This window comes from Phocoena phocoena, chromosome 9 (assembly GCF_963924675.1).
Source record: "Phocoena phocoena chromosome 9, mPhoPho1.1, whole genome shotgun sequence".
NCBI classification, from domain to species: domain Eukaryota; kingdom Metazoa; phylum Chordata; class Mammalia; order Artiodactyla; family Phocoenidae; genus Phocoena; species Phocoena phocoena.
Window position 1 is genome coordinate 52,014,893 of NC_089227.1, and position 20,094 is coordinate 52,034,986.

General features: G+C 39.6%; 1 protein-coding gene across 1 annotated transcript in view; it reads right to left on the bottom strand.

Moving 5' to 3' along the window:
- The window catches only part of CFAP69 (cilia and flagella associated protein 69), a 64,720-nt gene extending 47,515 nt beyond the window's left edge, over positions 1-17,205 (bottom strand). The window contains exons 1-4 of the mRNA XM_065883556.1: positions 17,086-17,205; positions 4,482-4,541; positions 2,589-2,654; positions 218-327 (exon numbers count right to left, since the gene is read on the bottom strand). Of these exons, the coding sequence (XP_065739628.1) occupies positions 218-327; positions 2,589-2,654; positions 4,482-4,541; positions 17,086-17,205 (356 nt within the window). The remainder of the gene's footprint in view (positions 1-217; positions 328-2,588; positions 2,655-4,481; positions 4,542-17,085) is intronic.
- Positions 17,206-20,094: the final 2,889 nt, after the last annotated feature.

Here is a 20,094-nt window from a genome sequence, read left to right on the forward strand (position 1 = left end):
ATACTTACAGTTTAATCTCTTGTGGTCAGCAATCTCAGACTACAATAAAATAAAATGAACTACCTTTGAGATACCAGCTGCTGGAATCAAGTGATCAAGTGAAGTGTCCTGAGTTCTGTATCACTTTGCTATACCATAATGCATAATATTTTTGTAAGACAAAATAAAACAGAAAATACTGCATGCTAATATAAAACAAAGTTAAAAAAAAACTTACCCACATAATTTTAGGATATTACATGCAGGTTCTAAAAAATAGGGCTGTTTTTTAATTTTTCCTGCACACAGATTCAGAATTTTAAATATCTGTGCTAAATCCCTTAGGGGCTTTAATATTTTTAGTTAAGAAATAAAATTAAGATTTTTATTAAAATATCCTTTACAGCACTTCTGTCAAGAAAAGTCTATAGAATTCCATCTATTTTGTTAAATGTGGTTTAATTATACCAATTTTGAAATCTAAAGAGGAAAACAGAACCATGTTTTTTAAGGAATATTATTTAATTTTTGTCTCAGTAACCTCTTATTCAAAATATTTTTTTCTCTTCTCACCACATCTTTAGAATTTGACTACCAACTACTACACCACATATTCAGTTGAACAATAACTTATTGGCAATGAGTAATAATACTTTGAAAACAAAACTAACTTAATGGCTCAATTATATCCTTAATCTCCACCCACATACAAAACATATATTGCTCGGGAATAAGCAACCCAAACCTACCTTACTTTTATGCGTTATTTTATTAACATTACTCAGGTGTGTGCTCTTGTTTTTAAGGTTTAAATTGGTTGAAAATTTTATTTAAGACTAGTTTATGAAAGCAAAATGTACCCTCTCTAGATCTTCAGGTAAAAGCACCTTTTATTTTACCTATTTAAAAAACCCAGTTGGTACATAAACAAATTTCACATTTTTTGTTTTGTTTTGTTTTTTAATACAGTTAAGGGGACATGGTAGCTGTGACTTGCACTTCTTGATTGAATCTGATCACTTCTAGTCTCTAGGAGCTTCTTAGAAAAAGATAGGAGAGCTGGATATATTAGAAATACAAACCTCTGTTAACTTCCTAGAGAAATGATCAAGATACCTCTCTAACTTATGTTTGCTTTATGTGGTTATAACCTCTAAACCCAGCCTACTAAAGGCATTCAGAAACAGTCATTTGCCACCAACTCTCTAGCCTGAAGAAGAAAAAATAAGGGAGGTATTGAGTTATTGGGTTAAGATAAGAAATCACTTGCTAGTAGACTTTCTTGGCTACCAGTAAACAATGCTTGATATCGACAAGCCCTCAGGTAACTGACTGAACAAATCCATACAAAACAAGGCTAAAATAAGGTGAGAAAGAGATAAAATTATAAGACACCACTTCCCTGAATCGGAGGCTTAAGACGTTTTGAAATCTTGGAACAAGATAATATTAGAGACTGCTGTCTTCTTGGGACCAGACTGGACAACTGTTAGAGATTAGTTAGATCAATACTACTGTTAAGTGTGGTCTGTGGACCATGCCAGTTCTGGAATTGTATGTTACCAGTCTGTGGAAAAATAACTGCAGAAAGTGAGTTTCCTGTGACAATTTCATTGCATTTTTACAATAGCATATATATGCAAAGGATTAAAAAAAAAGAAACAACCCCCAACAGCAAACTGGTTCTTAATCACAGATAGTTTTGAGACACACTGGTTTCTACGTATTCTGATCAGGGTGGTATCTTCATTGAGGATAACATATTTATAGAATGTTTTACAGATTATCAAGAACTTGCTCATACATTATCTCATCTAGTCTTCCTAGCAACCTTATAAGGGGCTGTTATCCCTATTTTATAAGGGTGGAAAAGTTAAGAAGCTTATCAACAGTGCAAATACTCAAGTAAATTGGTAGAAACAAGACTTTGACTTGGCCCTGCTAACTACATAAACTGTCTCTCTGAGTCTATAGAAACTGACACTATCTGCACAGTTAATATTGTATTATACTGTTTCTTCAAATTTATATCTCTGATAAAAATATAAGTTTGTAAAAAGCACAAAATGTTAGATATTTTCTGTGGTAAACAGAATAATGGCCTGTCCTAATCCCTAGAACTTGTAACTGTTACCTTCCTTACATGGCAAAGGGACTTTTCAGATGTGATTAAGTTAAAAGCATTGACATGGGAAAGTTATCCGAGGTTATACAAGTAGGCCCAATGTAATCACAGAGTCCTTATAAGGAAAGGAGAGGCAGGAGAGGGTCAGAGAAGGAGATATGATGACAGAAGTAGAGGTGAGAGTGATGCTACTTCAAGGAAGGGCCCAGGAAGCCTAGGAATGCAGGCTGCCTCTAGAAGCTAGCAAAGGCAAGGAAATGGATTCTCCCCTAGAGCCTTCAGAAAGAACCAGCCCTGCCAACAACACCTTGCCTTTAGCCCAGTGAGACCTCCAGAACTGTAAAACAAAAAATTTATGTGGTTTTTAGGCACTAAGTTTTTGGTAATTTGTTACAGCAACAATAGGAAGCTAATGCGTTTTCTAATAAAAATTCTCCCATTTCAGGATAAACAAAACAAACATACACATATAAGTAAAGGATACAAGTCCATTCTGATAACACTGCACCATTTTCTTGACAGATTTAAGTTGTTTTTCTTCTAAATCATCCTAAAACAAATTATCTATTTTAGTTCTTTTGTGTTATTAATTCTGTTGAGATTTCAAAAATTTTCCTTAGTGTAAAAAGAGAGTAGACATGTTATCAAGTAATTCTTAAATTACTATATTATAATGTAAGCATTAAAAATGTTTCATAAAACAGTGAAGGTAAAAATAAACTACCATTTATATTTGAATAAGAAATTGCAAATCAAAACTAGGTTAATATAAAAGCATTAATTGTTTCCAGAAATAATATTAATAATACTGAAGTATGCTGAGCATTTTTCTATGCCATGTACCATTTAGGCAAGGTATATACATATCATTTCATTAATCTTCAAAATAACCCTATTAGGAGGTACTTTTATTATCCTTCTTTTTCAGAATACGAAACTCAAGCTGAAACACTACGTAATTACCCAAATCACACAGCTAATAAATGGTGATGTAAGAAGTCAAATTTGACAATCTGCCTCCAGAAATTGTATTTTTAACCTCTAAAATATACCCAATGTAATGGCCCAAACTAAATATCTTCAGCCAATTAAAACAAAACAAAACAAAGCAAAGCAAAACTCTGTATACTGATGCATTTTCATGACTGAATCACTTTTTTTTGTGTGTGTGTGTGGTACACGGGCCTCGACTCTCACCGTTGTGGCCTCTCCCGTTGCGGAGCGCAGGCTCTGGACGCGCAGGCTCAGCGGCCATGGCTCATGGGCCCAGCCGCTCCGCGGCATGTGGGATCTTCCCGGACCAGGGCACAAACCCACATCCCCTGCATCGGCAGTCGGACTCTCAACCACTGTGCCACCAGGGAAGCCCCCATTTCTGTTCTTTTAACCTTCTTGTTTGTGAGAAACTGTGGCGTATATGTGTGTGTGTGTGTGTGTGTGTATATCTGTGTATATAGACATATGTATGAACATATACATACACACACACATATTTATTATTTAACAGCTAGTAGGAGCTCTACATAGTTGGGTTTCCTTTTTTAAAAACTGCAGATATATTCACAATTAAAAATAACTTTCACAATAATCATAGCCAACAAAAGAGAAATTATTCTTATAAAGTCATTATTCTTAATGTGTTTTTTTCTTCTTTCTATGTAAAAATGTAGAGACTAAAAAATGTTAAAACAATGACTAAATTTTTGCACCTGCTAATCACAGGACATTGTCTTGATCTGCTATACCATGGTCAGCCCATTTCCCACTTACTGAAAGTATGCAATCTTCATCCTGTAGTAATTTTATAGTGGCTTTTTAGGCATTCAGTCAATTCTTGGGTAACATCAGGAGAGTGTCATATAAACATGTATGCATACACATTTATTATCCTTTCTCCTAATGCCTAAACTTCAATTTTGAGTCTTGTATCTTTATTTCCATTACATTCTGTATAAGAGTTCTCTCAAAATAAATTACTTATGACTGGATATGAGTATGTACATATCCTAATTTCTTATCAGGAAATTTTTAAGTACTACATCATGATACACTTTTTCTACCCTTGTGCCCATATCCTACTTGGTAATAAGCTATGAACAGAGGCTAGATCAGTCTTTCTTTACTCTTATGATTTCTTCTGTTTATATCCACCATGGATTTGTCCATCCCATGTAATCAAATCTATTCTTTTCCAGCCTCCCTACCAGGTTAAATATATTCATACTAAATTTAAATAGTTCTTCAAGATGAGACATATACTATTTGAAATGTTTTCAACAAAAGGAGAGAAATGAGACATATTTAGGGGAATACATGTTACCTTGCAGGGAAATCACAGTTTCTAAGTGAAATAGAGAAATTTTCTCTCAAAGCTTACTTTACCAGTCTCTTCGAGGAGTTTGATGACACGATTTAGGTCCATAGGCTTGAAAACACCCTAAAAAACATAAAACTCATAGTATTCTATGTCATGAGAAACAAGAAATCACATCAAACACACTATTTTTATATGGCATTATCTCTTAGCAACTTAAAAATATCTTATGACAAAAAGATAGTAAGGGATAATGAAAAGCAGATGAGACTTATAGGAGTAAATAAATTTTGGAGTGAACCCCCCCAAACCTCTTGAATTCTAGTATTACCTTACAATCTTTTTTTTTTCATTTTATTTTTCTTTATTATTATTATTTTAACATCTTTATTGGAGTATAATTGCTTTACAATGGTGTGTTAGTTGCTGCTTTATAACAAAGTGAATCAGCTATACATTACATATACATATATCCCCATATCTCCTCCCTCTTGCATCTACCTCCCACCTTCATATTTTACAATCTTAACGTCTTTAAATTTCTTAGTCCCGAAAGGCCCAAGAGAGCATCTGGAATAATAGCACTTCCATGCTTTGGAAAATAAAACGATCTCATTCATACATATTACATATCTCATGCATACACATTACACTGAGTTTGCCTATGCAGATATACATAAGACGAGCTTCTAAACTACAGGTAGGTGATCGCCTTCTTGAACCAGGTATCCCCTATCCCAGCAGTCTTACATCACCTGTAGTAGAAAACAGGAACTGCCAAGTTCTACAGAGTTTACATCTTAAATATTTCTTGAGCCCACTCCATCTTTTTTTTAAAATTATTATTGGAGTATAGTTGCTTTACAATGTTGTATTAGTTTCTGCTGTACAACAAAGTGAATCAGTTATACATATACATATATCCACTCTTTTTTAGATTTCCTTCCCATTTAGGTCACCACAGAGCACTGAGTAGAGTTCCCTGTGCTATACAGTAGGTTCTCATTAGTTATTTATTTTATATATAGTCATGTATATATGTCAATCCCAATCTCCCAATTCATCCCACCCTCCCCCTTCCCCCCTTGGTAACCTTAAGTTTGTTTTTTATATCTGCAAATCTATTTTTGCTTTGCAAATAAGTTCATCTGCACCATTTTTCTAGATTCCACATACAGTATAAGTGATATTATATGATATTCATCTTTCTCTTTCTGACTCACTTCACCCTGTATGACAATCTCTAGGTCCATCCACGTCTCTACAAATGACATTATTTCATTCCTTTCATGGCTGAGTAATATTCCATTGTATATATATGTACCACAACTTCTTTATCCATTCCTCTGTCAAGGGAAATTTAGGTTGCTTCCATGTCCTGGCTATTGTAAATAGTGCTGCAATGAACATCGGGGTGCATGCATCCTTTCAAATTATGATTTTCTCCAGATATATGCCCAGGAGTGGGATTGCTGGGTCATATGGTAGTTCTCCTTTTAGTTTTTTAAGGAACCTCCATAGTGGCTGTACCAATTTACATTCCTACCAACAGTGTGGGAGGGTTCCCTTTTCTCCACACCCTCTCCAGCATTTATTGTTTGTAGATTTTTTTTTTTTTTTTTTTTTTAATATTTTGTAGATTTTTTTGATGATGGCCATTCTGACTGGTGTGAGGCGATACCTCATTGTAGTTTTGATTTGCATTTCTCTAATAATTACTGATGTTGAGCATCTTTTCATATGTTTTCTGGCCATTTGTATGTATACTTTGGAGAAATGTCTATTTAGGTCTTCCGCCCACTTTATGATGGGGTTGTTTGTTTTTTTTGATATTGAGCTGCATGTGTTGTTTGTATATTTTGGAGATTAATCCCTTGTCAGTTGCTTTGTTTGAAAATATTTTCTCCCATTCTAAGGGTTGTTTTTTCATTTTGTTTATCATTTCCTTTGCTGTGCAAAAGCTTTTAAGTTTAATTAGGTCCTATTTGTTTATTGTTCTTTTTATTTTCATTACTCTAGGAAGTGGATTGAGAAAGATCTTGCTGTGATTTATGTCAAAGAGTGTTTTGCCTATGTTTTCCTCTAAGAGTTTTATAGTATCCGGCCCACTCCATCTTAATGATATATTCAGTTCTCATTTCTCACTCAGTTTTGAAGGCTTCCTGCTGTTTGTTCTCCCCGCCTCTAGTCTTGCACCCTTACGGTTCTACCCTCTGATCAGAACAAATAAAACCCAAATCTGAACACAACACATCTAAATCATTCAATGACTCTCCACTAATGCCTTTCACCCCCTCCTCTGTTTTCATTATGTTGTTACAATCCTATCTGTCTCCTTAGTTAACCTCCCCAGGTCCTTCAAGACACAGTTCAGGTGTCACCTCCCCAAGGGAGGAAAAAGGATACAACAAATGTCCCTCCTGAGTACTCCCATAGCACTTTGAATGTATATCTATCACAGTTCCCATCACCTTATTCTAAAATGGTTTACATCCTTATCCCCTGTCCCAAAGTTTACTTTGAGGGAAGACTTTTGTTTTCTGGCATCCTCAGCACCAAACACTGGGTGTAACATATATAAGTTATTTGTAGGTAAATGGGGAAGGAAATAGAAGGTGTTATCCAAAGTTTAAGTACTTATGATAGTATAAAATGTCAAAATTCTAAATGCAGTTTGGGCTATATTTATCTTGGGGATTAATGCTTTGCTGCATGGCGTTTTCTTTAATTCAAATGTTATATCAATACTGCTCACTCCTATTAGAAGGGTTAAGCTATCCCAGTCTCTTGTTTCCTTCTTCCCATCTCTCCTGCTTTCATACTTATTTCTACTTTAAAATAACTGTTTGAAAAGATGATGTAATAAAAAATATTCAAAAAGAAAAAAATCTTATTATCATCAAAATACATTTTTATTATTTTCTGCTTTATATATGTATTTTAATATTTTATTTTCTGTTTTTGTTTACATGTATAAATACATTACATAATTTCACTTAGTGTTAACACTATTGTATATTCTGATTTTTAAATCTATAATACATACTGTTCCATATTTCTACATAGTCACCTTTCTACACAGTCATTATTCCATTGCCTCTTAGCGCTAGAATTTCCTTTCCTTTCACAATTACAAACTCACATGCTCTGATCTCAAGAAATCTCTTTCAAAACCAATTTTCAGTTAAGCGTTCTAACATTAAGTCTGCAGAATAAGTATCTGAGTGAGTTTATTTACTCAATATGATTTTTACTTCAAAAATTAACAATCAAAAAGGATTTACTCCCATAATTGCTGGGTGGGTGACTCGCAGACTGGAGAACACTTATACCACAGAAGTCCACCCACTGGAGTGAAGGTTCTGAGCCCCCACATCAGGCTTCCCAAGCTGGGGGTCTGGCAATGGGAAGAGGAATTCCTAGAGAATCAGACTTTGAAGCATAGTGGGAATTGACTGCAGGACTTCGACAGGACTGGAGGAAAAAGAGACTCCACTCTTGGAGGGCACAGACAAGGTACTGTGCGCATCGGGACCCAGGGTAAGGAGCAGTGACCCCCGGGGAGACTGAACCAGACCTACCTGTTAGTGTCGGAGGGTCTCCTGCAGAGGCAGGGGGTGGCTGTGGCTCACCGTGGGGACAAGGACACTTGCAGCAGAAGTTCTGCGAAGTACTCCTTGGCCTGAGCCCTTCCAGAGTCTGTCATGAGCCCCACTAAAGAGCCCAGGTAGGCTCCAGTGTTGGGTTACCTCAGGCCAAACAATGAACAGGGAGGGAACCCAGCCCCACCCATCAACAATCAAGTGGATTAAAGTTTTACTGAGCTCTGCCCACCAGAGCAACAGTCAGCTCTACCCACCACCAGTCCCTCCCATCAGGAAACTTACACAAGCCTCTTAGCCTCATCCACCAGAGGGCAGACAGCAGAAGCAAGAAGAACTACAATCCTGCAACCTGCGGAACAAAAACCACATTCACAGAAAGGTAGACAATATGAAAAGGCTGAGAGCTATGTACCAGATGAAGGAACAAGAAAATACCCCAGAAAAACAACTAAATGAAGTAGAGATAGGCAACATTCCAGAAAAAGAATTCAGAATAATGATAGTGAAGATGATCCAGGACCTCTGAAAAAGAATGGAGGCAAAGATCGAGAAGATGCAAGAAATGTTTAACAAAGACCTAGAAGAATTAAAGAACAAACAAACAGAGATGAACAATACAATAACTGAAATGAAAACTACACTAGAAGGAACCAATAGCAGAATAACTGAGGCAGAAGAACAGATAAGTGACCTGGAAGACAGAATGGTGGAATTCACTGCTTCGGAACAGAATAAAGAAAAAAGAATGAAAAGAAATGAAGACAGCCTAAGAGACCTCTGGGACAACATTAAACACAACAACATCCGCATTATAGGGGTCCCAGAAGGAGAAGAGAGAGAGAAAGGACCCGAGAAAATATCTGAAGAGATTATAGTCGAAAATTTCCCTAACATGGGAAAGGAAATAGCCACCCAAGTCTAGGAAGTGCAGCAAGTCCCATACAGGATAAACCAAAGGAGAAACATGCTGAGACACATAGTAATCAAACTGGCAAAAATTAAAGACAAAAATTATTGAAAGCAGCAAGGGAAAAACGACAAATAACATACAAGGGAACTCCCATAAGGTGAACAGCTGATTTCTCAGCAGAAACTGTACAAGACACAAGGGAGTGGCATGATATACTTAAAGTGATGAAAGGGAAGAAACTACAACCAAGATTACTCTACCTGGCAAGGATCTCATTCAGATTCGTTGGAGAAATCAAAAGCTTTACAGAAAAGCAAAAGCTAAGAGAATTCAGCATCACCAAACCAGCTCTACAACAAATGCTAAAGGAGCTTCTCTAAGTGGGAAACACAAGAAAAGAAAATGACCTACAAAAACAAACCCAAAACAATTAAGAAAATGGTCATAGGAACATACATATTGATAATTACCTTAAACGTGAATGGATTAAATGCCCCAACCAAAAGACACAGGCTTGCTGAATGGATACAAAAACAAGACCCATTGCAGGGCAATAGTTGACACACAGATGTAGAGAACAGATGTATGGACACCAAGGAGGGAAAACTGTGGTGGAGTGGGGATGGTGGTGTGCTGAATTGGGTGATTGGGATTGACATGTATACACTGATGTGTATAAAACTGATGACTAATAAGAACATGCAGTATAAACAAACAAACAAACAACTAATACTAAACTTTCATTGGGTTATTTGCATGGAAATATGTTAATATAAATGTGTCAGACATTACATGTAGATTACATGTCCCGGTCCGGGAAGATCCCACGTGCCACGGAGCGGCTGGGCCCGTGAGCCGTGGCCGCTGAGCCTGTGCGACCAGAGCCTGTGCTCCGCAACGGGAGAGGCCACAACAGTGAGAGGCCCACGTACCGAAAAAAAAACAAAAACAAAAAAAAAAACAACCCAATCCAAAAATGGGCAGAAAACCTAAACAGACATTTCTCCAAAGAAGACATACAGATGGCCAAGAAGCACATGAAAAGCTGCTCAACATCAATAATTATTAGAGAAATGCAAATCAAAACTACAATGAGGTATCACCGCACACCAGTTCGAATGGGCATCATCAGAAAATCTAAAAACAATAAATGCTGGAGAGGGTGTGGAGAAAAGGGAACCCTCTTGCACTGTTGGGGGGAATGTAAATTGATACAGCCACTATGGAGAACAGTATGGAGGTTCCTTAAAAAACTAAAAATAGAACTCCCATATGACCCAGGAATCCCACTACTGGGCATATATCCAGAGAAAACCATAATTCAAAAAGACACATGCACCCCAATGTTCATTGCAGCTCTATTTACAATAGCCAGGTCATGGAAGCAACCTAAATGCCCATCGACAGATGAATGAATAAAGAAGATGTGGCTCATATATACAATGGAATATTACTCAGCCATAAAAAGGAACGAAATTGAGTCATTTGTTGAGATGTGGATGGATCTAGAGACTGTCATACAGAGTGAAGTAAGTCAGAAAGAGAAAAACAAATATCGTACATTAACACATGTATGTGGAACCTAGAAAAATGGTACAGATAAACCGGTTTGCAGGGCAGAAGTTGAGACACAGATGTAGAAAACAAATGTATGGACACCAAGTGCGGAAAACCGTGCGGGGGTGGGGATGGTGGTGTGCTGAACTGGGTGATTGGGATTGACATGTATACACTGATGTGTATAAAATTGATGACTAATGAGAACCTGCTGTATAAAAAAAGAAAAAAAGGATTTACTATATACTTATTTATCCTTGGTATTATGATTACCATTAAGATTGTTACATCTTACTATTAAATTGTTTAAATTATTAAATTTACTGTTACAAAGTTTTTTGATAAATAGAATTTTGCCTTCTAAGGTTTTGGGATTTAACAGTGCCATCTGCCACTACCTCAGTTGTCCTTTTTCTTCCTGTGTTCTCAGAGAAATAAATATATATAGTGAGTTTTTATTTTCCGATTTTCTGCAATATTGGCTTTGAGGGTTGTAAAAGATATTGAAATGTCAGAGCAAAAATTTTTTTTTTAATACCTGTATGTATTTTCAGAATTTTTTCCCCCAAATGAGCAGGTATAACTTTTCCAAGAAAGAGTGTATAAAGATTAAAGCATAGATTTATCTTGTATTATCTCTAAATTTATCTTATATTACTACTTCATGTTACCCTGTGTTTTACTTGCATGGCACATATTATATTTTTAAGGTTTCTCCCTCTCTCCCTCCCTCCCTTAGCCTTTTCCTCCTTCTATAAATAGTTATAAGCAGCTTCGACATTTCAGAAACTGTGCTAGGTGTGGGGAACGCATTGCCCTGACTTCAGGTACCTATCAATCTGGCTGAGAGGTGTGCTCTGGAACTATATAGATGGGGACAGAATGGTATGGGGAGGAGGGATGCGAATGGGAATGGGATGGCAATCTGGGACAGCTCCTGGAAGAAGTAATCTTCAAGCAGAGGTGAGACGGAGTAGGATTTGCGAGATGAACTGAAGGTTTGAGAAATGCAGCAAAGGAAGTAGCACGTGTGAAGGCCTGGAGACAAGAGAAAACATGGCATTTACAGAACTGGTGAGACATTCAGTAGGTTGGAGAAGATAGTTCAGAGGATAGTAGCTACAGATGATGCTGATAAGGTAAGTAGAGGTCAAATCATGAATAATAATGATGACAATAACAATAATAGTTATAGGTAAAACTTATTAGACAAAGTCTATTTCTAGGTACAGCTGTAAGCACTAAATGAATTTACTAACTGAATTCTATGAGGTAGATACTATTATTAACCCCATTTTACAGAGGGCCTTGTATACTATGCTAATGATCATCAGAAGCTATTGAATGGTTTGAGAGACTGGATATAAAAACAGACAAAGGCCAGACTATATCTAGCAACAGAACTCTGTCCTACAACCTCTGTAGTAACCAACCTGGGGAGTCAAACCACAACTTCTGCAGCAACTGGCTCAGAAAAGTCAGTATCTGGTCAATGATTGTCAGATTCCCTATTTTTTACCCCAATTTGTCTCTCAGGGCCAACCAGAAAAAGACAAGTATGCTTCCCAAATCAATCACACAGGTTGCCTTGCTTCTAGCTGGCTCACTTCCAGCTTCCCCAAGGCAACAGCCTCCAACCAGAGCAATATAGAAGCCTCCCTTTTATTCACTGTAAAGCTCCCTTGCCTGCCTTGGGAGTCTCTGCTAAATGTAAGCAATGCTGGCAGATTCTCTTTCTATAGCAAGCTCTGAACAGCAAGCCCCTGTTCGTTCTCACTAGGGTGGTCTTCATTGATTTCCACAGGTTTTAACCAGAGGAAGGTAACAATAAAAAAGATAATTCTGTCTGCTGAGACTGAACTGGAAAGATCTAGACTGGAGGTGGGAGACCAGTCTATGACTTCAGGCCTTGACTAAGGCAGTGGCAATCGGAATACACAATGAATGGAATGAAAAGCATCAAGGAGGCAGAATCAGCAGGACCTTATGAGTGATTTGATTTGGTGGGAAAGAGAAGGAAAAGGTAAGGAGGACGGACACGCTTGAGGAATTACATAAGTGGTTGGCACCATTTGCTGAGACAGGGATGCTGGAGGGAGAAGCTTGTGTTGAGGCTGGAGATGAGTTAAATTTGGGGCAGAGATTTCTAAGTCACAGGCTTAAAGTAATAATTGGAACAGTCTGGGTAAATGAGATCACACAGGCAGGGTGTAGAAGAGAGAACATACGGATGTAAAAATAAAAATAATTGCTGTTATTATCATCATAAGATGTTTATGGAGAAATTGTAAAAACATTTAACAAAACCTTTTAAGATCAAAAGCTTAATAAACTGCTTTGAAGAAAACCAGACCTCCACTTACGTCAAGTTATAGAATGAACTTATTTTCCCACTTTACCAAGGAACATTTCAAAGGGGGAAAGTCCTGCTCCTTTGATACTTAGTTATAGGGAAAGGATCTAACATTTATTGTGGTCCATTAATGTGTCTGGTACTTTATATCTTAATTAATCCTCAAATATACCATATGAAGATAGATTATCCCTGTTGTTGAAACTGAGGCCCTGATATCTAACTTGTTAAGGTCACATAGCTAGTATATGGGCTAGCAGGGCTGTCTGATGCAGAAACACTGGTTCTTTGCACCTTCATTCTCTGCCTGACTTCTCAGCTGACCACAGAGGCTACTTCTAGCAATTACTCCAAAGCAGGGGTAGGCAATTTAAGGACACAGCCCATGGCAGTATTACAGACAGTGGCAGGATATGACATCAACTAGCAGATTGTGCAGGTTCTCAGAGGGAAAGCAAATTTGGGCAAGGAAGCTCAGCCATGATACTATGCAAGTGAAAACAAAAAACTAATCGCAATCATATTTATTCTACAAATATTACTGTGTGCCTCCATTGTGTCACTGTTCTAAGTGCTGAAGATATGGTATTGAATAAACAAAAAAATCTCCTGCTTTTATAAAGAATTGATATGCTTTGGGGGAGACAATAAGTTATACAGTGTATTGCAAGATAACGCTCTGGAGAAACGGGAGTAGAAAGTGCTAGCATGCTTAAGCAGTGGTCGGCAAAAGACTCACAGAGTGGGTAAAATTTCAGCAGTCTTGAAGGAGGTAAGGGAACAAGCCATGGATAAGAAGGGGAAAACTTCCAGGCAGTGGGCATAGCAAGTGCAGAGGCCCTTAGGCAGGGTATACCTGGCATGGTTGAGGAGATGCTAGGAGGCCAGTGTGGCTGGAACACAGAAGGCTTTATCAGCTACTAATGAGGACTTAAATTTCTACTCTGAACTCAGAGTTGAGAGGGGAGGGACACTCAAGTATTAAGATATATGTTCTACACTTAAGGAGAGGGAGAGACAAAACAAGACAAATGAAATAGTAACAAACATAAAACAACTGATAATTAGGTGAGAAACTCAGACCAAGGACTACACCCATTTATGAGAAGAAGGTCTGTGAGAGTGAAAATGAATGGGAAGTTTGTCCTATTGGGGGTTACTTTATGGTGGAGAGGTAGGATCTGAAGGTAGGGTAAGATTTAAATTCAGAAAAAAGGGGAGGGCATTCATTCAATACATATTTAATATCCCCTCCTGTGTACCAGGTGTTGTGCTGGGTGCTACTGGGGGATAATAGGGGACACTACAGAAAAAAACAACAGGGAAGGTTTCTGCCCTCATGGAGGTGGCACTAAGCAGAGTACATGGTACAGATAAAGTACCGACTATACACTGGGAAACCTCGCAAACAGGACAAGAAGTGGACCTGAGGCACTTTGAGGACGGCAAACCCCTTAGATACCATCTAGTTCAGTGGTTCTGAGGCTAAAAATCACTTAAAGGATTATGATTAAGTAAATCTAAGGAAGGACCCAGCTATGTACAGGTTTTTTTTTAAAAGCTCCTCAGATGACTGTGATGGTCACCCAAGTTTGCGGGGAACACTCATCTAGTACAGGCTTGTTTTACAGAAAAGGGAACAGGTTTAGAGAGTTGAGTGATCTGGTCAATGTAATGGTATTAAGTGAGGGAAGCAATAAGGAGCTACTGCAGAAGCCTGAAAGAAAGAACAGGCGGGACTCAGAGGTAGCAAGGAGGATGGTAATGTGGTGTTTATGGAGAATGGAGTGAAAAGAGAGGAAGAGGTGAGACCCAAAGGATGTGACATTAATCCAGGATTGACTGAGGCATTGTGGTGACAGAAAAGGAGAACAAGTAGTTCTTTTAAAGCCCCATTTGGTACCATATCATCTGACCTGGCAGGGGGAGGGTTGGAATTTTTATTGTTGTTGTTATTGTTTACTTTGTTTTATAATCTGAGTCCATGTAAAACCATCTCCTATGGCTTTCCAGGAGTTAGCTGCTGTGAAACTGTCACACTGTACATACCATACTGCAGCTATGATACACTAAGTGTTGCTACTCTGAGTGGAAAATGGAGTCCTTCAACCAGTAGCAATGGCATCACCTGAAAACCTGTTAGAAAAGCAGAATCCAGGGCTCCACCCAGACCTACAGAATTAGAACCTATATCGCTTAATAAGTTCCCCAGGTGCTCCAAATGCACATTAAATTTTGAATAATCACTGCTCCAAAGGGCTTCTGATTCTTTATAATAAGAGGAACAACATTAAAATAAATAGGAAATATATAAAGGGTGAACAATTTGTGATTTCTCAAGCACATGATGCAGCTGGCTTAATGGATTGAGGTAGACTCCACATTCTCACTTTTAGCTACTAGGATATACTGTACTGTCACTGTAGGAAGAGGAGGAGGCTGCAAATACGGAAAGCTTTGAAAAGATTGGAAAAATTTCGAGTTCCAAGGCAGAGGTCTATAAAGGTTATCATTTTAAGTGGCAAAGAGCACTAGACTCCACTCCCAGTAAAGAAACTGAGTAACTCTCGGTTAACTTCTCATGGCCTTAGGGTCCTCATTTGTAAAAACAACCACAAACAAAACCCAGGAAGGCTTAGAGACCATTTCTCCCAGCTCTAAGATGTCTTTATTCGATTTCCTTTCTTTTGCTAGAAACTGCCTTTTTCTTCAGTACTATAAAAAATGTTAATATCCCTAGAAGCAGTTATTAACAGGGTAGGAACTTTAATTAATACAAACTGATTTCTTCCTGGAGCAGAAACCTAGGCCCTGTAAGAAGAGGCAGTAATGAAAGAGGAAAAGAAAGGGAAAGGGAAGGGAGAAAATAAACACACATATTCTTGTTCTGCATTATTTGATACATTGTGGACTATTTTGGCAACAGCCTGTTAAAAGTATTTCCCCTTTTTTCTTCTTCTTTTTAGCCCACTCTTGCCTGCCTCCTATAACCTTGAGACCCCATCCCTTCTTTTTTTTTAATGCCAAGTAAAGGAAGAATGACAGCCATCAGATACCAAATTCACCTACTCGTCAGTTTTGCCCCATGCCTGGGAGAACAGCAGTAGTGTTGAGCCCCCTTGCAGCCTTGGGAGTGAAGGGACAGCTGTTGTTCCTCAAAATCATCTGCACCTGGATTGGAATACTTCCACAAACCCGATTAGGTAAATTCCCCTAACACCTGCTCCTCCTCATGCAGAAGTGTTGTTTCTCTGTGGGCTGAATGTCTGGCCCTCTTCAGAGAGTGCAACCCTACTCCCACCATAGAAGAGGTCCCCAGTCAACTAGCCTCTCCTAAGGAACTCTCCAAGCCTCCAGGATGTGGACGCAGGAGACAAGGTTCCTGACGCAGCCTGAGACTTGTGAAGCCTCATTGGGAATTCCCATAGTAGCCCCACACCATCAGCGTGAGGAGGTAGGGCAAATTTCCTCCATAGAATTCACGTTAATTTAAGGCTTGATCATGGATCTCTGGGGAAGAGCAATGGAACCCTAGTATGAAACAAACGCCTTGGAATTTCTAAACACCCTCGCTATGAGTAGAGATCCAAGCCAGGGTTCTGAAGTGAAATTTCTCAACAGAAATTCCAAAGAACTAGTTTTGTAAGACAAAGAGTAAACTAAAAACCAAATACAAGCACAATAAATCAATTCTATTCGATCCCAATTCTCTCCGACGCACTTCTAACCAGCTTCCAATTTCATATAAAAATGTTGCTAAATTTCTAATTTTAATAGTATTTCCCTCCCCTCCAGGTGCAGGTTTTGGTAGCAGCAAATTTAAACACGGGAGGATTTACCCCGATATCAAGAACATCACACGATAACAGCGATCTACATATAAAAGCCCAGTGCAAACAAAGGGGTCATCAAATCCAAGTTTTCGCTAAGAATGTTTCCCTCCCTCTCAGGTCCTTCGTGGGGTCACACTTTTCGAAGAAAAGCAGCCAAACCTTGCCTACTCAGTTTACTGGGACGCTCCGGGAGGACCTCGAGACACGAGTCCCCAGACAGGTTGGTCGACGACAGCCAAGTCCCCTCGCAGGCGGCGCAGTTCTCAAAGGGATCAGCTTTGAGCTTGGAACCACAGTCCCCCGGGCTCCCCTGGTTTCCCCTCAGGCCCCCGTTTCCTCCCTTGCTGCCCCCAGGCATCATCTCCGCCCCCGCCTTCACACCCTCCAAAGCACAGACACCTGGCCATACCTGCGCTTCCTCGTCCTCCGTCACCACCCCGACTACCGGGATTTGGAGAGGGCTGCTGAACTTGATCGTGCTGCCGGGTGCCCGGGCCTGTGCCGTCGCCGCAGCCTCCGCTGTAGACATGGCTGTGCGGCGGAGTGAGGGGTGGGGGGTGTCCTCCTGTCCTACATTGTGCCTGCAGCCGCGAGACTGCAAGAGGCCCCGCCACCGAGAAGTGAAAGCCTCCTGAGAGCCACTAGAGTCGCGAAAGGTCCTGGGGGTCCGGCCGTGGACTCGGCCACCGCGACGCCACCCGCATCCCGCGGAGGCAGCCCACCGGCGTACCTAGCAGCCTGCTTGCTGGCAGGTTGTTAACAAGCCAATGCGTTGCTAGGGGCGGGGCCAGAGGCTGCTGAAGCGCCAGCACCTACGGAAGCCCGAGGATCCAAACTACCCCAAACTCTTATCTGAACCTCTAAACTTGGAGGGGCTGGGTTTGCTTGCGTACCAGAGGAAAGCGGGGGAAGACCTCGGTGTGTAACAGTGGAGTGTTACCTTGGCGACATGTGCGTCTCAGTCTTTGTAGTTTGCGCTGGGCCTCCTTGAAACAAGCATGGGCGGGTGGAGGGATGAGGGATGGATGTGGGATGCAGGAATGATGGATGATGAACTGATAATGTTGGAAGCTGAAGCAGTTTATCTCACCCCGGAGAGGTGACTAGTGTCACCTACATTCCCCAGCCTTTTACCTCTTCTGTACTTTAGTGGTTCTCCCAGACAATTAAATAACCACCAAGGCATTGTACACAATGTTAGAAGGCTTTCGAGTCAAATTATTGAATCTAGAGCAAGTAAACCCCTGGAAGCCCCATTTTTCTCATAATTTTTCACTTTTCTCATCAATAGGATTGCCATGAGAGGACAGAATGAAATGATAGTTTTGTAAAGTGGTACTTGGCACATAATAAGCAAGATGATCTGAATGACATTTCTGGCCCTACAAATAAAAAGAAATGGAAAACCTAGATTGGGCTTGGCAGCACTTGATGTGAATCACAGCCAAAGAAACCAAGTTCCTTTGAAAGAGTACTGAGCACTTCCAATCCCTATTTACTCAATTCTATTCATTCTTCGGCTTTCCTCAACTGCCCTAACTGAGGTCACAACACTTGTGGTAAAATTTCGTGGACACTTTCTTGTCCTCATTTTGGTGTACTTGTCTGTAGTATTTTACACTGTTGACCACTCACGCTTTCTTGAAACTCCCTAGCTTGGACTTCAGCATTATTTTTGTTTTTGTTTTTTTATCTTTACAACTACTCATTGGTGCTTTTAGAGCTCCTCTCAGGCCTTACACCTAGAAGTGGTTCAGTAGGTCTAAGGTTGCTATTAACCCGAGAAAGTGCAAAGGGTGTGTCAAGTGTATTATTAACATAACCTTAATTGTTGTTGTACATTCCAAGTATACTACATCAAGAGGAGACTGAAACCACTTGGATAAACACAGTGGAATCCTGTGAGAACAGCACCCAAGCCTAAGATGGTGGTGGGAAAGCTGATAATCTGATGATTTGCTATCCTTTGTGTGCTCATCTGGCATCTCAAGATGAGGAAGGACAAAGAGGAGGGATTGCCACGGAAAATTTCCCACTTAAAGTGGAGCTTGCCTAGGAGATATCACCTGACTTTTGTGATTCAGCACAGTAGACTGAAGCTGATAAGGGTCCATAAATCTCAATGGCCCTGAGAAGTCAGACTCTCCTCACTGGACTTTACAGAAGACATTTCCCTAACGAATGAACAATAGGATTTTTGTTTTATTTTAACCAACTGTGTACCGACCTATAGATTCATTCTGTCCCATATCCAGAGCACGAGTTTCCCATCCTTAATTAGCACTACTCCCATGAACTCCCCCTTTCTAGCACTTAAAAACTTTTGACTTTTCCCCATCAGTGACATTCTTCATAGAATGGGTTCCCTTACCAGGAAGTTAATAGATCTAACTTTGTAATTTTTATCAGCTCTAATGGTTTTTGTTTTATCTTTTGACAGGTGAAAAGCAGCCAGAATGGAAGTCCTCAAACACCCCACACTCAAGCCATCTGGACTGAATTACTTGCAGTTTTTCACAGGTGCCAAACTTCCTCCTGCATTACCTTTGCATATGTTGTACATGTGACTGTCTTCTGATGTCTAACTCCTTATAAGACTCAGCTCCTGTGACCTTTTCTAGGAAACCTTCTTTACATGCTCTGCTGTGTTAGGTGCCACTTTGTCTGTCATTCTGGCTTTGTACTGACTGCATATTTGACCGGTATTTACTGGCTCAGCAGACTTCCTACTAGACTGAGATTTTTTTAAAGCAAGAAGAGTCACATACCCAGGTTTACATCCCAAGCCCTCAGCATAGTGTCTAGAGTAGTGTTTCTCAAAACTTAGTATGCATCAGAATCATCTGGAAAGCTAATTAAAAGACTCCTGAGCCCTACCTTCAGAGTCTGCTTCAGTAAGTCCGGGTGGGGTTCATGGGTTTGCATTTACAGTTGACCCTGGAAGAGTACAGGTTTGAACTGCAGGGGTCCACTTATACGCAGATTTTTTTTCAATAAATACAGACTACAGTCCCACACAATCTGGTGGGTTTAATCCGTGGATATGGAACCTTGGATACAGAGGGCCAACTGTAATGTTACACCTGGATTTTTGACCGAGCCAGGGTCGACACCCCAACCCCACGTTGTTCATGGGTCAGCGTATAACGAGTTCCTGAGTGATGTTGGTGCTTCTGGTCTGGCAACCTGGGACCTCCTGGTCTGGATCCTTCTAGGTACTCAATAAACGTTCATTAAAGATTTCAAGGATTACTTTTTTATTTGGTTTGAAACCAAATTAAAGCATTTCATAAGTTTACCCAGAGTAAGGTACACACTAAGTCCTTGCTACTCAGAGTGAGGTCCTTGAACTACCTACACAGCTATTACATAGGGACTTGTTAGGAACATGGAAGTTCTGGCCCTGTGCTGGACCTAC